Consider the following 19,374-nt stretch of genomic DNA (forward strand, 5'->3'; position numbering starts at 1 on the left):
ACTAGTTATTACTGTAATGTACACACCAAGGCCAATCTTTGGCATGGTTCCTGCTGAACAAGCTGCCACAATTAAGAGTGGAAAGAAAGGAGAAAAACAGCCCTTGAAAGTGCTCAGTGTGTCTGTCGGAAGATATTTTCTGGTTCCATTGCAGCAGTGTTAACCTTGGTCAGGCAGTGCCTGTCATTACTGATTTGAAATATGCAGATAGGGCTGGATTCAGTAAATGACTCTCAAAATGTGGTAATAATATATAAGGGAGCAAACTTAATAGTTACAGCAAAATTGCATTAAATAGTACCAAGTTTGCTAATGATGAATTGCAAAAAGGGGTGACCCGGGAAAATACTTCTTAAGAAATAGTAAGCCTGAAAACCAGGAAACGGGTTTCAATATAAACCAGAAGCCCAGCTCCTATCACTGGCTTGCTTTCAACAGTCGGGGGGGGGGGGGGGGGGGGGGGGGGAAACAGAACAGTAAAAAAAACAACCAAAAAAAACCCTTCACAATATCGTAAGAGAAAGACTGTTCTACAAAAATCTGACTTCCTAATTCCAAATCAGAACCCCCCTATGCAAAGCACCAGCAAAAAGGGTGAACAGAATGCTAGGAATGATTAAGGGGATTACTAACAGATCGGAGAAGCTTATCATGCCGCTGTACCGGGCCATGGTATGCCCCCACCTGGTATACTGCATCCAGCACATAAAGAAGGACACAGTACTACGCAAAAGGGTCGAGAGAAGAGCGATGAAATGATTAAGGGGCTGGAGGAGTTGCTGTACAGTAAGAGATTAGAGAAACGGCCTCTTCGCCCTTGAAAATGTATGCCTTTCTACTCTTTGTTTTTATATATTATGTAAAACCGCTTTGAATTTTGATAAGGCAGTATATTGAATTTTTAAATAAACCTGAAACCTGAGACTGAGAGGGGACATGATCGAAATTTAGTAGATAAAGACAGGTTGTTCACCCTCTCCAAGGTAGGGAGAACGAGAGGGCACTAAAGATTCTGTACAAATGTAAGGAAGTTCTTCTTCACCCAGAGAGTGAAAGACAAAGTTAGACAAGTTCCTGCTGAACCAGAACGTACGCAGGTAAGGCTAGTCTCAGGGCACTGACCTAAGGGCCGCTGTGGGAGTGGACTGCAGGGCATGATGGACCACTGGTCTGACCCAGCAGCGGCAATTCTTATGTTCATCAAAATGTCACCGCAATCCCTACAGGCATATGAACACTTAATATCCTGACTATCCATCGAGTTCAAAAAACTGCACATCGAATCCAAATAATTTCTTTCAAGCAGTCTTAGAAAGTATTTCCTGGATCACCCCTTTTTGCAATTCATATTTTGCAAAATTTGGTGCCATAAAAATATTGACATTAAACTCAATTCTGTAAAGGGTATATGCAGTGGCTTAGAGAGGGTAGTTGGCACCCCCTGGTCCCTTCCTCTCTGCCCCCTGCTCCTTCCACGCCCCCGTGCCACAATTGCACCCTCCCTTCCCACCCCTGAACTTCTTTAAATCTTTACCAGAGCTAGCAGTATCTCCGGCCTGCAGCTCGCACTGGTGTTGGCTTTCCCTCTGATGTCCCTTCTTGGCCCTCTGACCCGGAAGTGATTTCAGAGGGAGCAAGGCTGGTGTGAGCAGCAGGCTCGAGTAGTTGCTCACGCTGGTGAAGATTTTAAAGAGGTGTGGGGAAGGGAGGGTGGAGAGGTGCTGGTGCTCCCCATCACATTGGTGCCCGGGGCAGACCACCCTCTCTGCCCCCCTTCCCCTTACTACGCTACTGAGTATGTGTACTTTATAGAATCATGCTAGTGCCAATTTCCACACCTAACTTTAGGCACCAAAATTATACCTGCTGCAACCTGGTGTAAACGTTTTGTGCGCCGAGGCCTCATTCTATAAATACATGTGAATTTTTGGAAAATCCATGGCTATACCTGTTTTGAGTTATACTCTAGTATAGTTAGACTCCATGCCTTATAGAACAGCACGCAGCCAAATGCATGTGCAAATGTTAATGAGTGCCAATTAACATCAATATTTGTTACTACCCGGTTATGGATAGTTAAGTGCTTGCTAACTAATTTGCATACAAATTTGGGTGCGTACATTGGGGAGTGAGCGGGGGAAGCAAAAAGGAGGGACGGTGCCCCCACCAGATGGCACCCGGGGCAATCCACCCCCACTTACTTCACCACTGCCCAGATAAATGTCAGCTCCTCCCCCAACTCTGATATTCAGTGGTATTGCAAGGAGTAAGTACTGCTGAAAATTGGGAGATAGTCTACTAAGTGCAATTTAAGTGGGGAGGAACCTCTCATGCCCCTTAAATTGCTTTGAATATTGGCCCCTTAATATTAGGGTTATAATTTTGGCTACTCCTGACGACGAGTTGCGTCAGCTTTTCTGGAAGCCTAATTTCTTTATTGGGATTTATTAAATGCCTTTATGAAGATTCATGTAAGGCAATTTCCATTGAATGGTAGTCGGGTACTCTTAAGCATTTTCCCTAGATGTTAAGTGACGTACCCAGGGTCACAAGGAGCGGAGCTGGGACTGAGCCCACCACCTCAGGATGCTGAGTCAGCGGTTCTACTAGGCCACGCCTCCACTCCAATGAAATGGCTGTTAGTGCTGTAAGCATGACTGCTACATTCACCAATATTTTAGAAAGGAAAACTAAAAAAAAAACAACAACCCCTCAAAGAATATGGTTTTTTTTTTTTTTTTTTTTGGGGGGGGGGGTTTCTGCTTATTCGCTTGATACTGTTGTTGGCTAAAGTTTAATTCTATCAGATTCAACTGCTGCATTAAAAGGGACCAATTTTGTAAAGGTTGTGTCCCATTTTATGTTTGTGTGGAAACATGATTACAGAGGCCCTTAAATATTATAGTAATAAGAACATCTGTGAGCAGATAGGGATTACTTGGCTCACCCAGCCTTACCAGCTTGCCCCATCTGTCTTAGGACAGGTCCTATTCCCTCGCCAGTTCTCTCTATTTCTACCCTTTGTTACCACCTGTATCTGTCCAAAACATGTTTGAATCCAATCTCTGATGACCGAATTGAAAAAAACGTATTTTTGTACATTTATTGATGTGTAATGTACAAGTTACACAGTTTACAAAGCAACAGCTGCTTAGCCTACTAGAGATAGTTCTTTACTGGCCCCTAGTGGTTATACGGTATATTAGCAAAGCTATGTCATTGCTACTGAACCATATCCTGTACGAATAAAAATCTTTTACAGGTACTAAAATTGATGGAGTTTGCAGCTAGGCCCTTTGGTACTATTTGGGGGGCAACTGGGCTCTTTTCTCTGAGTCTACTTGTGTGAGAAAGGGTGAAGAGAGAGGTTGTGAGTAAAAGTCCTCCAACCTAGTCAGTATTTGGACCTATGGATAAACGCCTGCAACTTGTAAAAGGTATGTATTTTCTGATCATCTTTAATCTATGTACTACTCCTTACAAATCCCTGGGGAATCGCTAAGCCCTGCGTATTGGTTATAGTGCAAATTAGCAAAATGACAGCATTGCTAAATTCTCTTTCCCCTAATATTCATCGGTACTTATCTGGCCGGGAATGGCTCCTGGCTGGCTATACACTGATATTCATTGGGAGATAGCTGGCTCTTTCCTGCTGAATATCTGGCTTGCTGTTGGATGAGTATCTGTTGGCGGGGCCAGGGATGCTATAAGGGCCCTCTTTGGCCATTATGCTGTCCTTCATCACTCTCCTGATTGTCAGATGTGTGTAGGAGTTAGGACTAAGGTGTAGCAAGGGGGGGGAGGGGTGAGACCCACTGTTGCTGTCTAGAGAGACTGCTTTTGATTTTTCCCTCAGCTGTTGCATAATGGTAGATAAGTGGGTCATGCTGTGGTCTTTTGGATTCGTGACTGCTGGTGGGCAATTGCCACTCCCTGTCCCTGAGCTGTACCATGTCATCTCATTGGGGTTCTGGGGTTTGCGTGCACACGGATAGGAGGGCCACTGTGCACTGGGGACAGGGAGGTTGCAGGGGTGCTGTGAGGGTACATATATTCAGCCCTGAGGTGCAGTCTCATTCGCTGGATGACCTCTGAGTCCGCCTGTAGGTCATGGTGGATTCTCAAATGCCTGCAAGGCACAAGATGTAGGAGACTGGGGTCAGGTGATGGGCCTTCTTGGCTTCACATACATGATCATTTTGGGGTCATTCTGTGCAATGCCTCTCACGTAGCCTGGGACAAATGACAAGGGGAAGCTTGCGGGAAGGGCTAGGACAGTACTGGCCAACATGGCTCAGGTAGGTTATGAGCTGGGGGGAGGGCCTGAGGGTGGGAGAGAAGAGGTCTGTGGGGCCCCTCCTGTTGGCAAGGGAGAGGTGAGGTGACCCTGTGTGGAACATTTGCACTGTTGGGGGTGGGTGGGGATGGTCATTGGGGACAGGCAGATGGCTGAGTGTACTGAGTTGTTTGGGCAAAGGAAGAAGGTGATGTGGGAGCTGGAAGGTCTGGAGAGTGGATGACTTTGCAGCGAATTCAAGGGCGATAGTGTGACTCTTGTCATGGACGTATTCAGCCATAGTCTGGGGCGAGAGGGAAGGAGGGATGCTTTGAGGAGGGAGTTCAGCGTGGCATAGAGATGGCGGGGACTGGAAGAAAGAAAGTTATCTGTATGTAGTAGTCTTGCTTACAGAATTAATGGAGTTTAAAGTGTAAGAAGTCGGCATTAATGAGTGGTGGTGGGGGGGGGGGGTAGAAATAAGAAAATAGCAATTTCTATGAGCTATGTTAGAAGGTACATATGCCAAGGGAGAATTTGCCATTTAGCTAGTGACAGGCACCAAATGGAGTCTTGCTCTGGTGCTACACATAACAGACCCTTTTGTTATAGTGCATTAAGATTTTTGGTTACTGTGGTTTAATGTCAGATTTTCCCACAGGTTACTGCAAATGTAAGGCAGCATTTTTAAACATTTTTATTTTGCAGCAAGCATTAAGTATAATGCACTAGCTGAACAATGCATTCACACCCACTTTCCACACCTACCCTGCCGTCTCCTAAAAATATTTTTGAATATGCACTAACATGTGGTTAAACAGGACAGATACCCCATAATGCTTTGACACATTTCAAATCATTAGTACTAGGTGAACTAATGGAAACTATAAGGTGCCCACAAAAACACTCCTTGATTTTAAATAGTTACACTTATTGGAATATGTTTATAAATAAGATGACAGCAAATACAAGTCCCAAAAATCATGGTTAGCAAGATCTTACTCAATTGCTTGCCCTTTCACCCTTATAAGCTACAACTGGTGCAGAAGTTACAACCTTCACACAATGCAACGCAAAAAAATGACCAGGTATGCTTCAAGTGGGCCCCGAAATCACCCAACATTACCATGTGTGACTTTGTCCTGTGGGGGTACATACCTCCACTACCTGCAACTATGGATGATCTGCAGGAACACATCACTGAAGCTAGAAATGCAATCACACCAGATATGCAACTTTCTGTTTCTGGTTGCATCAGAGGAGGTCTTTCCGGCTGCCACACACAACTTTAGGGCTCGCCTCTGGCTGCTTGTTTAAGAGAAAATTAAAGTAAGCCAGCGAAGGGAAGGAGGGAGAGAGCTGCCTGGACCGTGATTGGGAGGGAGGGGGCTGCTGGACCGCGTGATCCTCAATTAACTGCGGGGACATGGCCATTCACTGCTCCACGGGGTGGTGACCGGCCATCGCCCCATACCCGCGGGGACCATTTTTTTTTTTTTAACATCTCCATTTTGGCGGGTTACCCACAGCGAACAGTCACCGTATCATTCTCTACTTACAATCTAAACGGGCAAGACAAAACAAAATGTCATGGATATTGTTAAGGGAATCGATTACTGTTTGGGTACTGCAGGTGGTAGCTGTGGAATCTTCATTTTACCCCTTTACAGGCGGACCTGCAGACATTAAAATCTGAAATCTCAGCTGTCAATAAATGAAGATTTTTAAGGACGTGCAGGACATCCCTGTCAATTTTCAAGCATACTGCCTGAGCAATGAATAAATCTACATTCACCCTTCCACTGCCCTGTGCCTTTTGATGTTTTAATTGTAAAGGCTAGGGCAAAATTGCCAGTTGAAAAGGTAACAAGAAGCACTTAGAAATCTTAAAACATTTTTACAAGAGAGGAGCGCATGCTTTGGGACTGAAACTCTGCTGCTGCAATGACCGTAGTGGAGTTAAGGGAGCATGGGAGAAGGGATCCTTTATATACTGCCCAAAGCTCCTATCACAACAATCCAGAGGAATATGCCTGGATGGAGCCTCATGTCCCTGAAAAAAGTGACAGAGAGCAGGACCCTGGTTGAACACTTTGCAGAACGGCATCAGTGGGCAGTGCTGCAGAGAGGGTGCAGGCAGGCGGTGCCCGAGCAATGGGGAAATCCTGTGCGCTGGATGGAAGGAGGGAGGGAGGGGAGAAACAGCCCAGTCAATGAATTGAATTCCTCGTTGGGCACAGTAGTGTCAATCCCCGGTCCGACAGGGCATCTTCGGCCAATCAGAAAGCATCTTCAACTGTAGCACTAAGACAACGGTTTTTGTAGGGACTGCGAGTGAAATATGGACATGTGTAGGAAGAAAATTGATGGAGAAAAAAAAAACGCACCTAAATCTAGATTCTTAAGAACATTGGGGACATGCTATTGTAATCTGGAAACAGGGCGCCTTTTACTAAGCTGCGGTAGCGTTTTTAGCATGCGCTGCCCCCCCCCCCCCGCTATGTGGAAAAACTAATGCCAGCTCAATGGAGGCGTTACCATCTAGCATGCGCGGCATTGCAATGCACGCTAAGCGCGTGCTAAAATCACTAGCGCAGCTTAGTAAAAGGAGCCCTAATTGGGTGCTGGGAATCATTACTTTCCTCGCCCACGCACATTGCGGTCATTTTGCGCGGTCAACTTTAAGCTGGTTAACTTCAGGCAGGTATAGTAGCTGGTCACAGTACACGGGTATATCGTCCGGCTATACAAATGGGTACATGGGCCGGGTATGTTAACGTTACTTCAGTAATTGGTTGATTTTTTTGACATCTCATTTGCCTGTCTGCTTTGTTCTAGTTCGACTCGGTCAAATAAACAAAATAAGCAAAAGAACTCTCTAGACTTCCGAGAGTAGAGAGATTAAAAAGAAGTACAGTGGAACCTTGGTTTACGAGCATAATTCGTTCCAGAAGCATGCTCGTAAACCAAATTACTCGTATATCAAAGCGAGTTTCCCCATAGAAAGTAAGGGAAACTCGCTTGATTCGTTCCCCCCCCCCCCCCGAGGCCAGTGGCACTGCTCTACCCTCCCCCACAAGAACCGGCATTGCCTCCCCCCCGCTCACAAAGCCCCCCCCCCACGTGATCCTCCATCCCCCCGCCCGCATCGCCCCCCCCTTGCCGCGATCCGCATCCTCCCCGTACCCATCACCCACCCGAACACATCTGGCACCCAGCACCGGCACCAACGCATAGGACATGCCGGTGCCCGAAGATCTGTCATCCTTTTTGCTGGGCCTTGAGCATCTGCGCATGCTCAAGGCCTTAGTTCCTGCTCTCTCCGAGATTCTTGAGATCTCCAAGAATCTCGGAGAGAGCAGGAACTAAGGCCTTGAGCATGCGCAGATGCTCAAGGCCCAGCAAAAAGGATGACAGATCTTCGGGCACCGGCATGTCCTGTGCATTGGTCCGGGTGCCAGATGGGGGGTAAGTGATGTGTTCAGGTGGGTGATGGGTATGGGGAGGATGTCGGATCGCGGCGGGGGGGGGGGGCAAAGCGAGCGGGAGGGTGCCGGCTTGCGGGGAGAGGCCCTCGTACATTGAGGCAAGCTCAGTTTCCGAGGCGCCGATTTTGCTAATGTTTTGCTCGTCTTGCAAAACACTCGCAAACCGGTGCACTCATAAACCGAGGTACCATTGTATCTTGAATGAAATGAAGTAATCGCTCACAAGTATTCACAATAACATAGTTTGAACTGCATACAACGGTTAGTGAATTTTATGCTCACAGAAATGGAGGTGGTAACAGGGGGAAAACCCCAACACTACCACCTCACCGCCCAATCATCGCTTATTCAAAACTTGTTGTAAGATTGGAAATGTTTAAATTGTTTGCATTTTGTGCACTAAAGGTGCAATTTTTGCTCTTATAATTCTTATATTTTAAATCTGAACAGCAAACTTATTTTGTAGCTTGCAGGTTCCGACATGACACATTTCGTTCCTGCCTCAGGGAACCAACGGGATGTTTGAAAGTTTTCTGAACATATCCCCTGCCCGCTATCCTGCCTCAGCAACCGCGGCTTGCGGGGCCCATCACGATCTACACACACAGCCAATGGCCCTCTCGAATAAGGACAAGGGAGGGGGAGAGTTTACCTCGCCTATATGTTCAGAAACCTTTCAATCATCCCGTTGGTTCCCTGAGGCAGGAAAGAAACGTGTCACATCGGAACCTGCAAGCTACAAGATAAGTTTGTGGTTCAGATTTAAAATATAAGAATTAAGAGCAAAATGTGTAGTTTTATTGCACAAAATGCAAACATTTTAAATATTTGCAATCTTACAAGTTTTTGAATATGTGATGATTGGGCGGTGAAGTGGTAGTGTTGGGGTTTTTCCCCCTGTTATTACCTCCATTTCTCTGAGCATAAAATTCACTAACAGTTGTATGCAGTTCAAACTATATTATTGTGAATACTTGTGAGTTGCTTTATTTTGAGGCAAATTTCTTCTTTCCCCTTCTGGTTTGAAGGTTAGCAGTCCAATATACCCGTTTATTATAGCCGGATCGTACACCCCATGTAGTGTGACCGGTTAATATACCTGACTGAAGTTACCCGACCAAAATGACCCCAATGTGCATGGGCCAGGAAAGTGATGAGTTCCATGAGATGCACAATTCTAGGCAGCTTCTGGACAGAGGTGGAGGATGTTCCCAAATGCTGGAACTTGCTGTCCCTGTTAAATCCAATCCGCCAGACGTGCACCCTGCAGTTACTGTTTCCAAATGGCAGTAGCATGCTGCCCCAATGTTTTTAAGGAACTAGATTTTGTTGTATTCCCCCTCCATCCATTCTCTGTCTCCAGTCGTCCACATTTTTCTCGCAGTCCCTTCAAAAGCCGACGTCCTAGCGCTATGGTTTCTGATTGGCTGAAGGTTCCCTGTCGCACAGAACTGGGTTGGCTGGGTTTGTCTCTCTCACGCCCCCTCGCGTCCAACGCACAGGATTTCCCCGGTCCTCGCGCGCTCCCTGCCTCCTCTCAGCTGATGCCATTCTGCAAATTGTTCAGCCGGGGTCCTGCTCTCTCTCTCCCTCTTTTCAGGGACATGAGGCTCCATCCAGGCATATTCCTCTGGACTGTTGTGATAGGAGCTTTGGGCAGTAAGTAAAGGATCCCCTCCCCCATGCAGCAGCAGAGTTTGTCCTGAAGCATGCGCTCCTCTCTCTTGTAAAATGTTTAAAAAATGTCTAAGTGCTTTATTGCCTTTTCAGCGGGCAAATTTGCCCTAGTCTTTACCATTAAAACGTCACGAGGCATGCGGGTGAATGTAGACGTATTCATTGTTCAGGTGGGATGCTTGGAAATGTGCAGGCGGTGTCCTGCCTAACGTTTGCATTGCTTCTTCCGATCTACTGTTTATATTGAGCAGAGTGGTAGAAACAGGACGACAGGTGGTGGTGTTTGTGATGTGTGATATGATCTGTTCGTACACAACTGTAGTTTGCATTGTGCACAACACTTCAGTGCTTTGTATCTGCTTATGGCATTCAGGTCGATCACTTTCAACACGAATTGTACACTAAACATTCTGCAACTGCCCCTCCCCCCCAAACAAACAAAAAAAAAAAAACCACCCAAAACTTTGAACTGGAGAAGTATCAGGGATTTCTGTCGCATCTGAAAAGAGAAGGTCATTTCTGCTTTAAAAAAAAAAAAAAAAAGTAATTTAGTTATTCCCTTAGTCCAATAAAAAAATTAATTTGACTCAAAATTGTAGAATTGTATTGCCATTTGTTTAAAAACTGTTACAGCAGGAATGAAGAGTTAATTGGGTACCGAATTGTAATTGGAGACTCTAGTCTGAATGATACCTCTGAGCAGTCCAGCCAGAGAATGGAGAACAAAGCAAGTTTATGTCCAGCTATTTCAATGTTTTAATATATGCATATTTTTGCAAATTGAAAAACTCAGTACAGTATGCCTTGCAAATACATTTCTTGTTTTTATAGCTTTTAAACTTTATTCAAAAGCTGATTCCTCTCCCAGCCATGAATGCTGCTTTACATAAAAACAAATTTACTAAAGTACATTCAGGGATATGGTTAATAGACACAGAGCCAGAAAAGCTATGATAAACACCGGAGAGAGCTGGCCTGTATAAGTAACTAACCTGTGAAGGGTGATCAAACAAATTTATAAAAAAGCTCAGAGATACGAAACTCTGAAAGGAAGGTTGTGAGACCTCCCTTGGAAAAAGAGTTTACCTTCCAGTCATAGTCCTTTTATAAAAAAATCTTTGATCACTTCCTTCAAAGGTATATATGAAAAACTCTTCTTCAGAAGTTTCAAAAAGATTTGTCCTAACAAGGTACTGCTTTTTCAAATTGCAAATGTCACTGCACCTGTGGCAAATTCTAAAGAATTTACTTAGCTTGTAAGCAGGATTGGGGGGTCCCAACGCGGCCCCGAGAGAGGTGGTGGAGAGTAAAACTGTGACTGAGTTCAAAGAAGCGTGGGATGAACACAGAAGATTTAGAATCAGAAAATAATATTAAATATTGAACTAAGGCCAGTACTGGGCAGACTTGTACGGTCTGTGTCTGTGTATGGCCGTTTGGAGGAGGATGGGCAGGGGAGGGCTTCAATGGCTGGGAGGGTGTAGATGGGCTGGAGTAAGTCTTAACAGAGATTTTGGCAGTTGGAACCCAAGCACAGTACCAAGTAAAGCTTTGGATTCTCGCCCAGAAATAGCTAAGAAGAAAAAAAAATAAAAAATTTAAATTGAATCAGGTTGGGCAGACTGGATGGACCATTCGGGTCTTTATCTGCCGTCATCTACTATGTTACTATGTTACTATGTTTCGATCCCTGCTTCAGGGGACCCAATTGTGGATACTCTAAACAGGTTCCTAGAATCAGTTCAAGCTGGAAAAGGTTTTTGTTGTGACATGCAGATGAAGATTCACTGCTGGGACGTAGTAGCTTCTAAGTCCTTAAACCGCCAAAACACAATTCTACAAAAAAAAAAAAAAAATAGGTCAAATGGTCAAGAACCTGATGCTGTGAGAATTTATTGGGATGGTTAGCAAACATATCTAGTTTTAAGAGTACAAGAACAAAATTAAAAGACAGGCTTTCTTACTGGATGTAATACATTTTAACTATCCATTTCTTGGCATTCATAATCTGAAAAAAGGATTAGCATGTGTGTTTCCTTTGGACATTGCAAGACAGAGCAACTAAAATACTCAAAAGCACTTGTAACTTTGAGGAAATGCACTGTACTGAGTTGTTGCTTTTCAGGAGGAAAAGTGTTCCTGCCCCCCCCCCCCCTAAAAAAAACATTATCTGATATATTTTTCATGAAGGAGTCTTTATCATTTTCCTTGGAAAGTCTCTGAAGCAGAAACTTCATTAAAGTATATAAATCTTTAGTTGGACTGCAGTTAAAAAAAACATCTTAGCATATCTGACAAATGTAATTCATGAGAACACCCAGTAGATCTTGTGCGATGCCAGTGCAGCTGTTTCTTATTGACTGGAAAAAAGCAGGATTTGCAAATTTTAAATGTTTTAGCTCAGAATACGTTATCTCATGCGTTGTGGCAATGTCCTCTTATTAAGTCATTCTGGTCTGCCACCCATCTGACAATCCCCCAGAAGCAAATGCAAAGACTACAACTCATACAAAACGCAGCAGTCAGGATGATTTTTGGGTTGAAGAAGTACGACCACATAACCCCTTCCTACAGACTCCTACACTGGCTGCCGATGAAGGCACGCACGAAGTTCAAGCTAGGATGTCTCTGTTTCAAGGTATTAAACGGTCTAGCCCCTAAATACATCACAGACCTCTTCTCATTCCCAACCAACAGACATGAAAGAAAAACACATCTGAAATTTGTCTCCCCACCGGCTAGAGGGTGTAAATATAAGAGATACCATCAACAACTGTTATCGTACCAAGCAGCCACATGGGGCAAAGACTTAGAAAAACTAATTGCACATACAACCAACTATGGTGAATTTAGGAAACACCTAAAAACATACCTGTTCTTGAAATACTTAGATAACGAACCAGAACATCAGCCCCCTTTATAATACCACAACATACCCAAATCATTAAATTATAAACCCCAACCCAATCACCAACCATGAACACTATATTCAATTTAAGGAACATTTCTAATCATATGTAAGCAGCACGGCACACAAACTGCTGTTAATATTTATTAATGTTGGAACTACCAGATGTACAATGTTATACCCTTTAATCCGCTGTATGTACAGTCTCTCTTTATTGTAACTACAGTTTATCTATATTGTAACTACAGTTTCTCTATATTGTAAACCACTTCTCTTTATTGTAAACCGCCTAGAAGTCGCAAGATAGTTGGCGGTATATAAAATAAAGTTATTATTATTATTATTATTATTATTATATCTGGGTTCATTGTGGGATTGGTGCCATCCTATTATATCTAGGTTCATTGGGAATCCCCAAGGGGGGGGGTGTTATTTGGTAAAGCTGCTGCTTGTGGGGTACATGGACAAGGTAGATGCATTTTATTTCAAAAGGCATGCATGATTGGTCACAAATGTATTTTGCAATATTGGTTACAGAAAGATTCTCCTAGTTTTTGGCATTGGAGGAACCAACTCCATCGTTTAATTTTATTTGAAATTAGGGATGTTTGTAAGTTTCCAAGATGTACACGTTTCTTTTTGAAAATTTGGGATCCATATATTCAAAATCTTTCCTCTAGAACACGAAGTATGGTTATTAATATTTTACATTGAAGCTTTGGAAACATTTATAACATTGCAATACCAGGTAATATGTGTCATCTTCCATTCGGGGAGAGAATTGGGGGGGTGCAGGGGTAGGATAATAATAGGTCATTTAGAAATGTATATTGAAGGAATGATAAATTTCATATTTTATTTAATTTGATTAATTACTTCAGTACAATGTGAATAGGAGGGGGGAAGGGGAGGGGGGAAGTGAGGGAAGTGGGAGAAAGGGAAAAGGGAGGTGGGGTAGTAGGGGTGTTGATATGGGGTTATATGGAAATATATTTTGGAGGAATGTTAGAAATATGTATGAAAACATAATTGTGAATCTATTTGAAATGAAAATCTATTTGTATTATATTATATTTACTTATTTCCTTCAATAAAATGTTATAAAGTACAGTGGAATTGCAACAGATTTACTAAAAGACACTACAACATTATGGCATGTTATTAACTGCAGTTTCTACTGTATGCAGTGAGACATTTTTACTAAGAACATAACAATTGCCATACTGGGTCAGACCAATGGGCCATCTAGCCCAGTGTTCTGGCAGAAACCCAAATAGTATGAGGGGGTGCTGAAAACCACCAACTTCCTAAATTCTTGGTGTTATTTTGCTACTGTAACTGAAAACGGGGTTATCTTATTTCATTAAGTGCCAATTTGCAGAAACTAAATTCTATGTTTTTGACATGGTTTCAGATCATTGATTGAACCAAATCCAAGCCATTCTCTTCTTGGTTGGGCTGAGAACTTTTCAGCACCCCTTCGTAAAAGTCCAAAGCAGCAGGAGGTAATTGTTGGATCAAAAAAAAAATCAATTTCTTCTTTATTTGCTATCATTCTGTGTTTTGTAGTAACCCTTGAGAATGTAAAGGAGGAAGATTCCTGTATTATAGAGTGCCGTGGTGAGTAAAACAGTTGGGTATTTCTAATTCGGATTTGTGGTGAAGTTAATGGGCAGATTCTGGTGAAAATGCCGAGTAGACGAGTAGAACAAATAGCATCTTTTGGTGATATGATCATTTGATGTTTTGAGCATATGAAGGGCAAATTCAGTAAGAGGATGCATATAATTACAGGCCGCGTGAAAACACAGGCACGGAAAACTGGCACTTGCCCACGTAAGTGGCAAGAGAGCAATTGGGTTCTGTTCTGTAAAGATACACGCAAGTGCCATATCCTCGGATTCCACATATGGTGCCAGATTTAAGTGCCCAAATTTGTGTGTATGCCCAAGATGCATGCGCAAATTAATTGAATAATGAGTTCTGAACCATCAATAACTTTGTGCTAATAAAGAATTATTGAGGTTAATCAGCACTCAGAATTTGCGCGGGCATCTTTAAAACTGGTCTAGCCCCAAACGTCTAAATGGTGTCCCGGACGTTTTGTTAAAAGTTTGAGTATCCCTGCAGGAAGTCCAAGTCCTAAGCCTGCCCTAAGCCCACCCAAAACACGCCCCCTTAAGATTTAGATGCACTGGAGACAAAACAATCAGAACGAGGTCTGTAAAGTCTGTTTTGAGAATGTCCACTTAGACATTTTGACTAGTAAGACTTCCCAATGCTGGTTTATGCTGTCTTTTGGACGTCTATCTTTTTTTTAATTATTATTTAAATGAGCCCCTTAGCGTTTATCGCAAAAAGGGACATGGCCATGGGAGAGGTATGGCCTTGTCAGGGGTGTTTCAAAAAGTTACACCTATAGTTATGGAATACTGGCTCAGTGTACCCAGCTTAGGTGGAAAACTTTACACTAGGCTTCAGCAGGCGTAAGTCTGGCACCTAAATTTCGGGTGAGGGAATTAGAGCTGAGCACATTTCTATAATTGGTGTATGCTCAATGCCTATCTTTTCCAGCATCCATTTTTGAGCACCGCTTAAGAGAATTTGGCCCATTGTATATAAGTTTAAGGGGTGCTTTCACCTGGGTGGAGCATGGGAGGGCTGTTACTTATGGATGCAATTTACAAAAAGAAACAAACAAAAAAGGAAAAGAATACCTACGAATGTGCACAAGTTTCAAGTATACAAGGGGAAGACAAATTAAATTCCAATGAACAACAGAGGTGAATAAACTACTACTACTACTACTACTAATTTCTATAGAGCAGGGGTCTCAAAGTCCCTCCTTGAGGGCCGCAATCCAGTCGGGTTTTCAGGATTTCCCCAATGAATATGCATGAGATCTATGTGCATGCACTGCTTTCAATGCATATTCATTGGTGAAATCCTGAAAACCCAACTGGATTGCGGCCCTCAAGGAGGGACTTTGAGATCCCTGCTATAGAGCTACTAGACCAGAGGTGGGCAACTCCGGTCCTCGAGGGCCGGAATCCAGTTGGGTTTTCAGGATTTCCAGTAAATCAAATACAAAAATAGGTATGTATAAAAAACAATCAGAGCCAAAACATACCAATGAACTCACACCAAAGTAAAAAGTTTTATAAATATATATGAAGGGGAGCCTCAGAGATCTTGAAATTAGGCAAAAAATACCAGAATTCCAGATCAATAAGAATCTCAATCATTGGCTCCACCTTCAAAGAATGAGCAAATAATTTAAATTTTTTGTGAACTTTTTATAAACATTTTTTCAACTTAAATGTATAAATATAAGAAAAAGATAGTGCTATAATTTTCAAAAGCACTTATCTTGATATATGTGATCATCAGCACTGCACTTTACTGCTTTCAATGCATATTCATTGGGGAAATCCTGAAAACCCGACTGGCCCTCGAGGACCGGAGTTGCCCACCCATGCACTAGACGTACGTAGCGCTGTCCACTATGAGGGGCATAATCAAAACTTTAAAAGGTTCAAAAACCTGCCTAAGTCGGCACTTGGGCGTCCTAATAGCAGGGACGTCCAAGTACAGATAATCAAAACAAACTTTCTGGACTTTCAGCAGCACTTCTAAGCTGCTGTGCATCCAGAGCTCAAAGGGGCATGTTGGGAGGTGTGTTATGGGCGGGCATCAGGCTTAAACCTGGATGTCCTGAAGCGATAATCAAAGCTTTCCCAGAACATCCTAAGCGGAACTTACATGCCAGAACTTAGATGAATGTTAAACAGGTCTAAGTGCCCCAAAGGTGACCAAACTGATAAGATGACCACTGGAGGGTTTAAGGCATAACCCCCCTTTACTTCCCCAGTGGTCAAGACCCCCTCCAACCACTAAAAGAGCGGAAAGAAAAAACAGGCTTCCTATCAGCTGATCGCAGGGGAATTCCAATGAGCTGAGTCCTGCCGGCTCAGCTGATGGGGGATTCCCCTCCCTTGATGTGGACATTTTTGTTTTTGAAAATGGCCACAAAAGATAAATGTCTTAAGGACTAAAACGTCTACATAGGTCATTTTCAAAAATAAAACATAGGAACGTAGTAGATGCCCAACCTGATTCAATTTCAATTTTGTAAATGGATATTTTCTGTACTGGATTTCTAGACGTTTTTTTGAAAACATCCAAATTTGACTTAGACATTCTATCGAAAAACACCCCTCATTATGTTCAGGCACTAAGTAAACATACCATAAAACAATATGTATTAACAGACCAAAAACCAATAATGATAAAAAATGTTCTAGAACTTAATACAATACAAAAGCAGATTGCCTGATTCAATTACATACAGAAATACAATACACATAAAAATGTGCAAGAGACGTGAAAATGTTGCCAGATTCAACACAGATCTGTGTTTCGGAGATAACGCCTGCCTCGGGAGTCGCAAGATAGAGCCAAGACTGTGTCTGACTTGTGTAGAGGCAAATATTGTCAATGAATGGCATGTGTTGAACAAAAAAAAGGCAGAACAAAGGCTGCAAACACTTCAAGAGCTAGCAAACAGGTCAAGCTGCGTGCTTGACTATTTGTTAACCCTTGAAGTACACAGCTCGACTGTTTGTTAATCCTTGAAGTGATTGCAGTCATTGTTCTGCCTTTTTTGTTTACCACATGCCGGTAGAGGTGGTGGAGACAAAGACTGTCTGAATCCAAGACAGCGTGGGAGAGGAGGGGATAGTGGATACTACGGTTGGGCAGACTGGATGGGCCATTTGGCTTTTATCTGCCATCATGTTTCTGTTTCTGCATGCCAATTCATTGACAATGTTTGCCTGTACACAAGTCAAACACAGTATTGGCTAATTTTGACTCCTAAGGTAGGCATTTATCACGAAGACACAGATATGTGTGAACATTTTCATGTGTATTGCAGTTTTGTTCTGTATACAGTTGTCAGGCAATCTGCTTTTGTATTTTATTGATTTTAGAACATTTTTTATTATTGCTTTATGATCTGTTAATAAATACTATGTTATATATGTTTATTCACCTCTGTAGTTCACTGGATTTTAATTGGTCGTCCACCTTCTTCTTTCCCTGAAATTTGAAATTTAAAACAAACAGTAATTTTTTTTTTTCTATACTGCTCTCCCAGAAGAGCTCAGAACAGTTTACACGAGTTTATTCAGGCACTCAAGCATTTTTCCTTGTGTGTCCCGGTGGGCTCACAATCTATCTAATGTACCTGAGGCAATGGGGGGATTAAGTGACCTGCCCAAGGTTACAGGGAGCAGCGTGGGTTTGAACCCACAACCTTCAGGGTTATTTGTGCAACTTACAGTGAGAAAAGGAGAAACATTAGAACACAAAAGGGTCGAGGAGGGTAAAGTGGAGGAATTTAGCGGGATGTAGCGATTAGGACAAAACCTAGACATTATAGTTTGAAGTTTCTGAGTAGTAGGGAGACATTTCTTTGTAGGGAAGTGTTACTTAAGTCAAAGATCTTTGGTCCAAGTGGAGACGGAAGCATTGTACAGTAGATGTATTAGAGTTATATTGAAGATCTTTATTAGTTGGCGAGTAGCGGCGTGGTTGATGGATAGGTTGCAGCAGGTGAAGGCATCATAGTTACACCAGGTCTGTGGCTGGTGTAACTTGGGGTGTTAAAAGTACGAGGGGCCTCTGAAAAGTTCTTAGCCCAACCAAGAAGAGAATGATGTGGAGCCATGAAACTTACAAGTTATGCCACACTTTTCTTGACACTTTTTCATTTCAGTGATATGAAATGAAAAGTGTCGAGAAAAGTGCTAAATAACTTGTAAGTTTCGTGGCTCCACATCATTCTCTTCTTGGTTGGGCTGAGAACTTTTCAGCTGCCCCTCGTAAGGTGTGCCTACTGTTCCCTCTAAACCAGCGGTCTCAAACTCAAATCCTTTGCAGGGCCACATTTTGGATTTGTAGATACTTGGAGGGCCACAGAAAATATTTTTGAAGAATTATTGAAGAAATGACAACTTTGCATGAGGTAAAACTCGTTATAGTTTATAAATCTTTCCTTAATTGCTTCTGATAATTTCAGCTATACACAGCTGAAAGCAGTGCAACATGCAGAAAGTGAAAAACTATCTAAACTTCACTTTCTGCATGTTGCACTGCTTTCAGCTGTGTATAGCTGAAATTATCAGAAGCAATTAAGGAAAGATTTATAAACTATAAAGAGTTTTACCTCATGCAAAATTTAAGTATCAACTGCAAGAGACAAGATTTTGGTGTAGTCCTCTAGGCTTTTTTGTAAAGGGGAGAGTCAATATCCGACTTGTGCCTGAAAAACTTGTGCCTTATGTGTCCGGTGGTAGTGTCCGCAACCACCTTTAGCTCTCACCTCCTCCAGCACCAGACACAACCGCCATCTTACATCAAGCAATCACCGCCAGGAGAGGTGCCGAATTTCATGAGAGTTCACGAGATTACATACCCATGCATAAGCTGCACTGCCTCCAGTGGTTACCTTATGTTCTGGAACGTTGCCCGCCTCACGCAAGCGCTTTCCTGCGTCTGTACGCGATTGTCCTCTTCACGCCACCTCACATTCACGTACAGACGCAGGAAAGTGCTTGTGTGAGGTTACAGTAGTGAGACGGGCAACGTTCCAGAACAATGGTAACATACCGAGGGCCTCAAAATAGTACCTGGCGGGCCACATGTGGCCCCCTGGGCCGTGAGTTTGAGACCACTGCTCTAAACTGAGTGGGAGTCCTCCACCTATAGTCCTGCCATTAGAGGGTGCTGTTTCACTATCGGGCTCCTCGGGGAGGATTGGATATACATCAAACTAACTAACTAAATAAATAAATATCACATTTTCAAAGTGAGAGATGGGGAGTCTCTGCAGGACTCCCAAGAAGCCACTTTGAGCTCTGTCCTTAGTGATGGAAGACAGCAATGCAGTTGAAGGACACCTGCTCAGCTTAGCAGGGGTCTCAAAGTCCCTCCTTGAGGGCCGCAATCCAGTCGGGTTTTCA

General features: G+C 43.0%; 1 protein-coding gene across 5 annotated transcripts in view; it reads left to right on the forward strand.

Annotated features, from left to right (window-relative positions):
• Nucleotides 1–9,227: 9,227 nt before the first annotated feature.
• LOC117369188 overlaps nucleotides 9,228–19,374 on the forward strand; it is a 293,723-nt gene continuing 283,576 nt past the window's right edge. For 2 of the 5 annotated variants that reach the window (XM_033963324.1, XM_033963325.1), the window contains exons 1-2: nucleotides 9,244–9,423; nucleotides 13,919–13,969. In XM_033963324.1, the coding sequence (XP_033819215.1) occupies nucleotides 9,309–9,423; nucleotides 13,919–13,969 (166 nt within the window). In that variant the 5' untranslated portion in view covers nucleotides 9,244–9,308. Of the gene's footprint in view, nucleotides 9,424–13,918; nucleotides 13,970–19,374 lie in introns of all 5 variants that reach the window. The other 3 variants (XM_033963328.1, XR_004541095.1, XM_033963326.1) reach the window with 3 other exon arrangements.

This window comes from Geotrypetes seraphini, chromosome 11 (assembly GCF_902459505.1).
Source record: "Geotrypetes seraphini chromosome 11, aGeoSer1.1, whole genome shotgun sequence".
In the NCBI taxonomy this organism is placed as follows: Eukaryota; Metazoa; Chordata; class Amphibia; order Gymnophiona; family Dermophiidae; genus Geotrypetes; species Geotrypetes seraphini.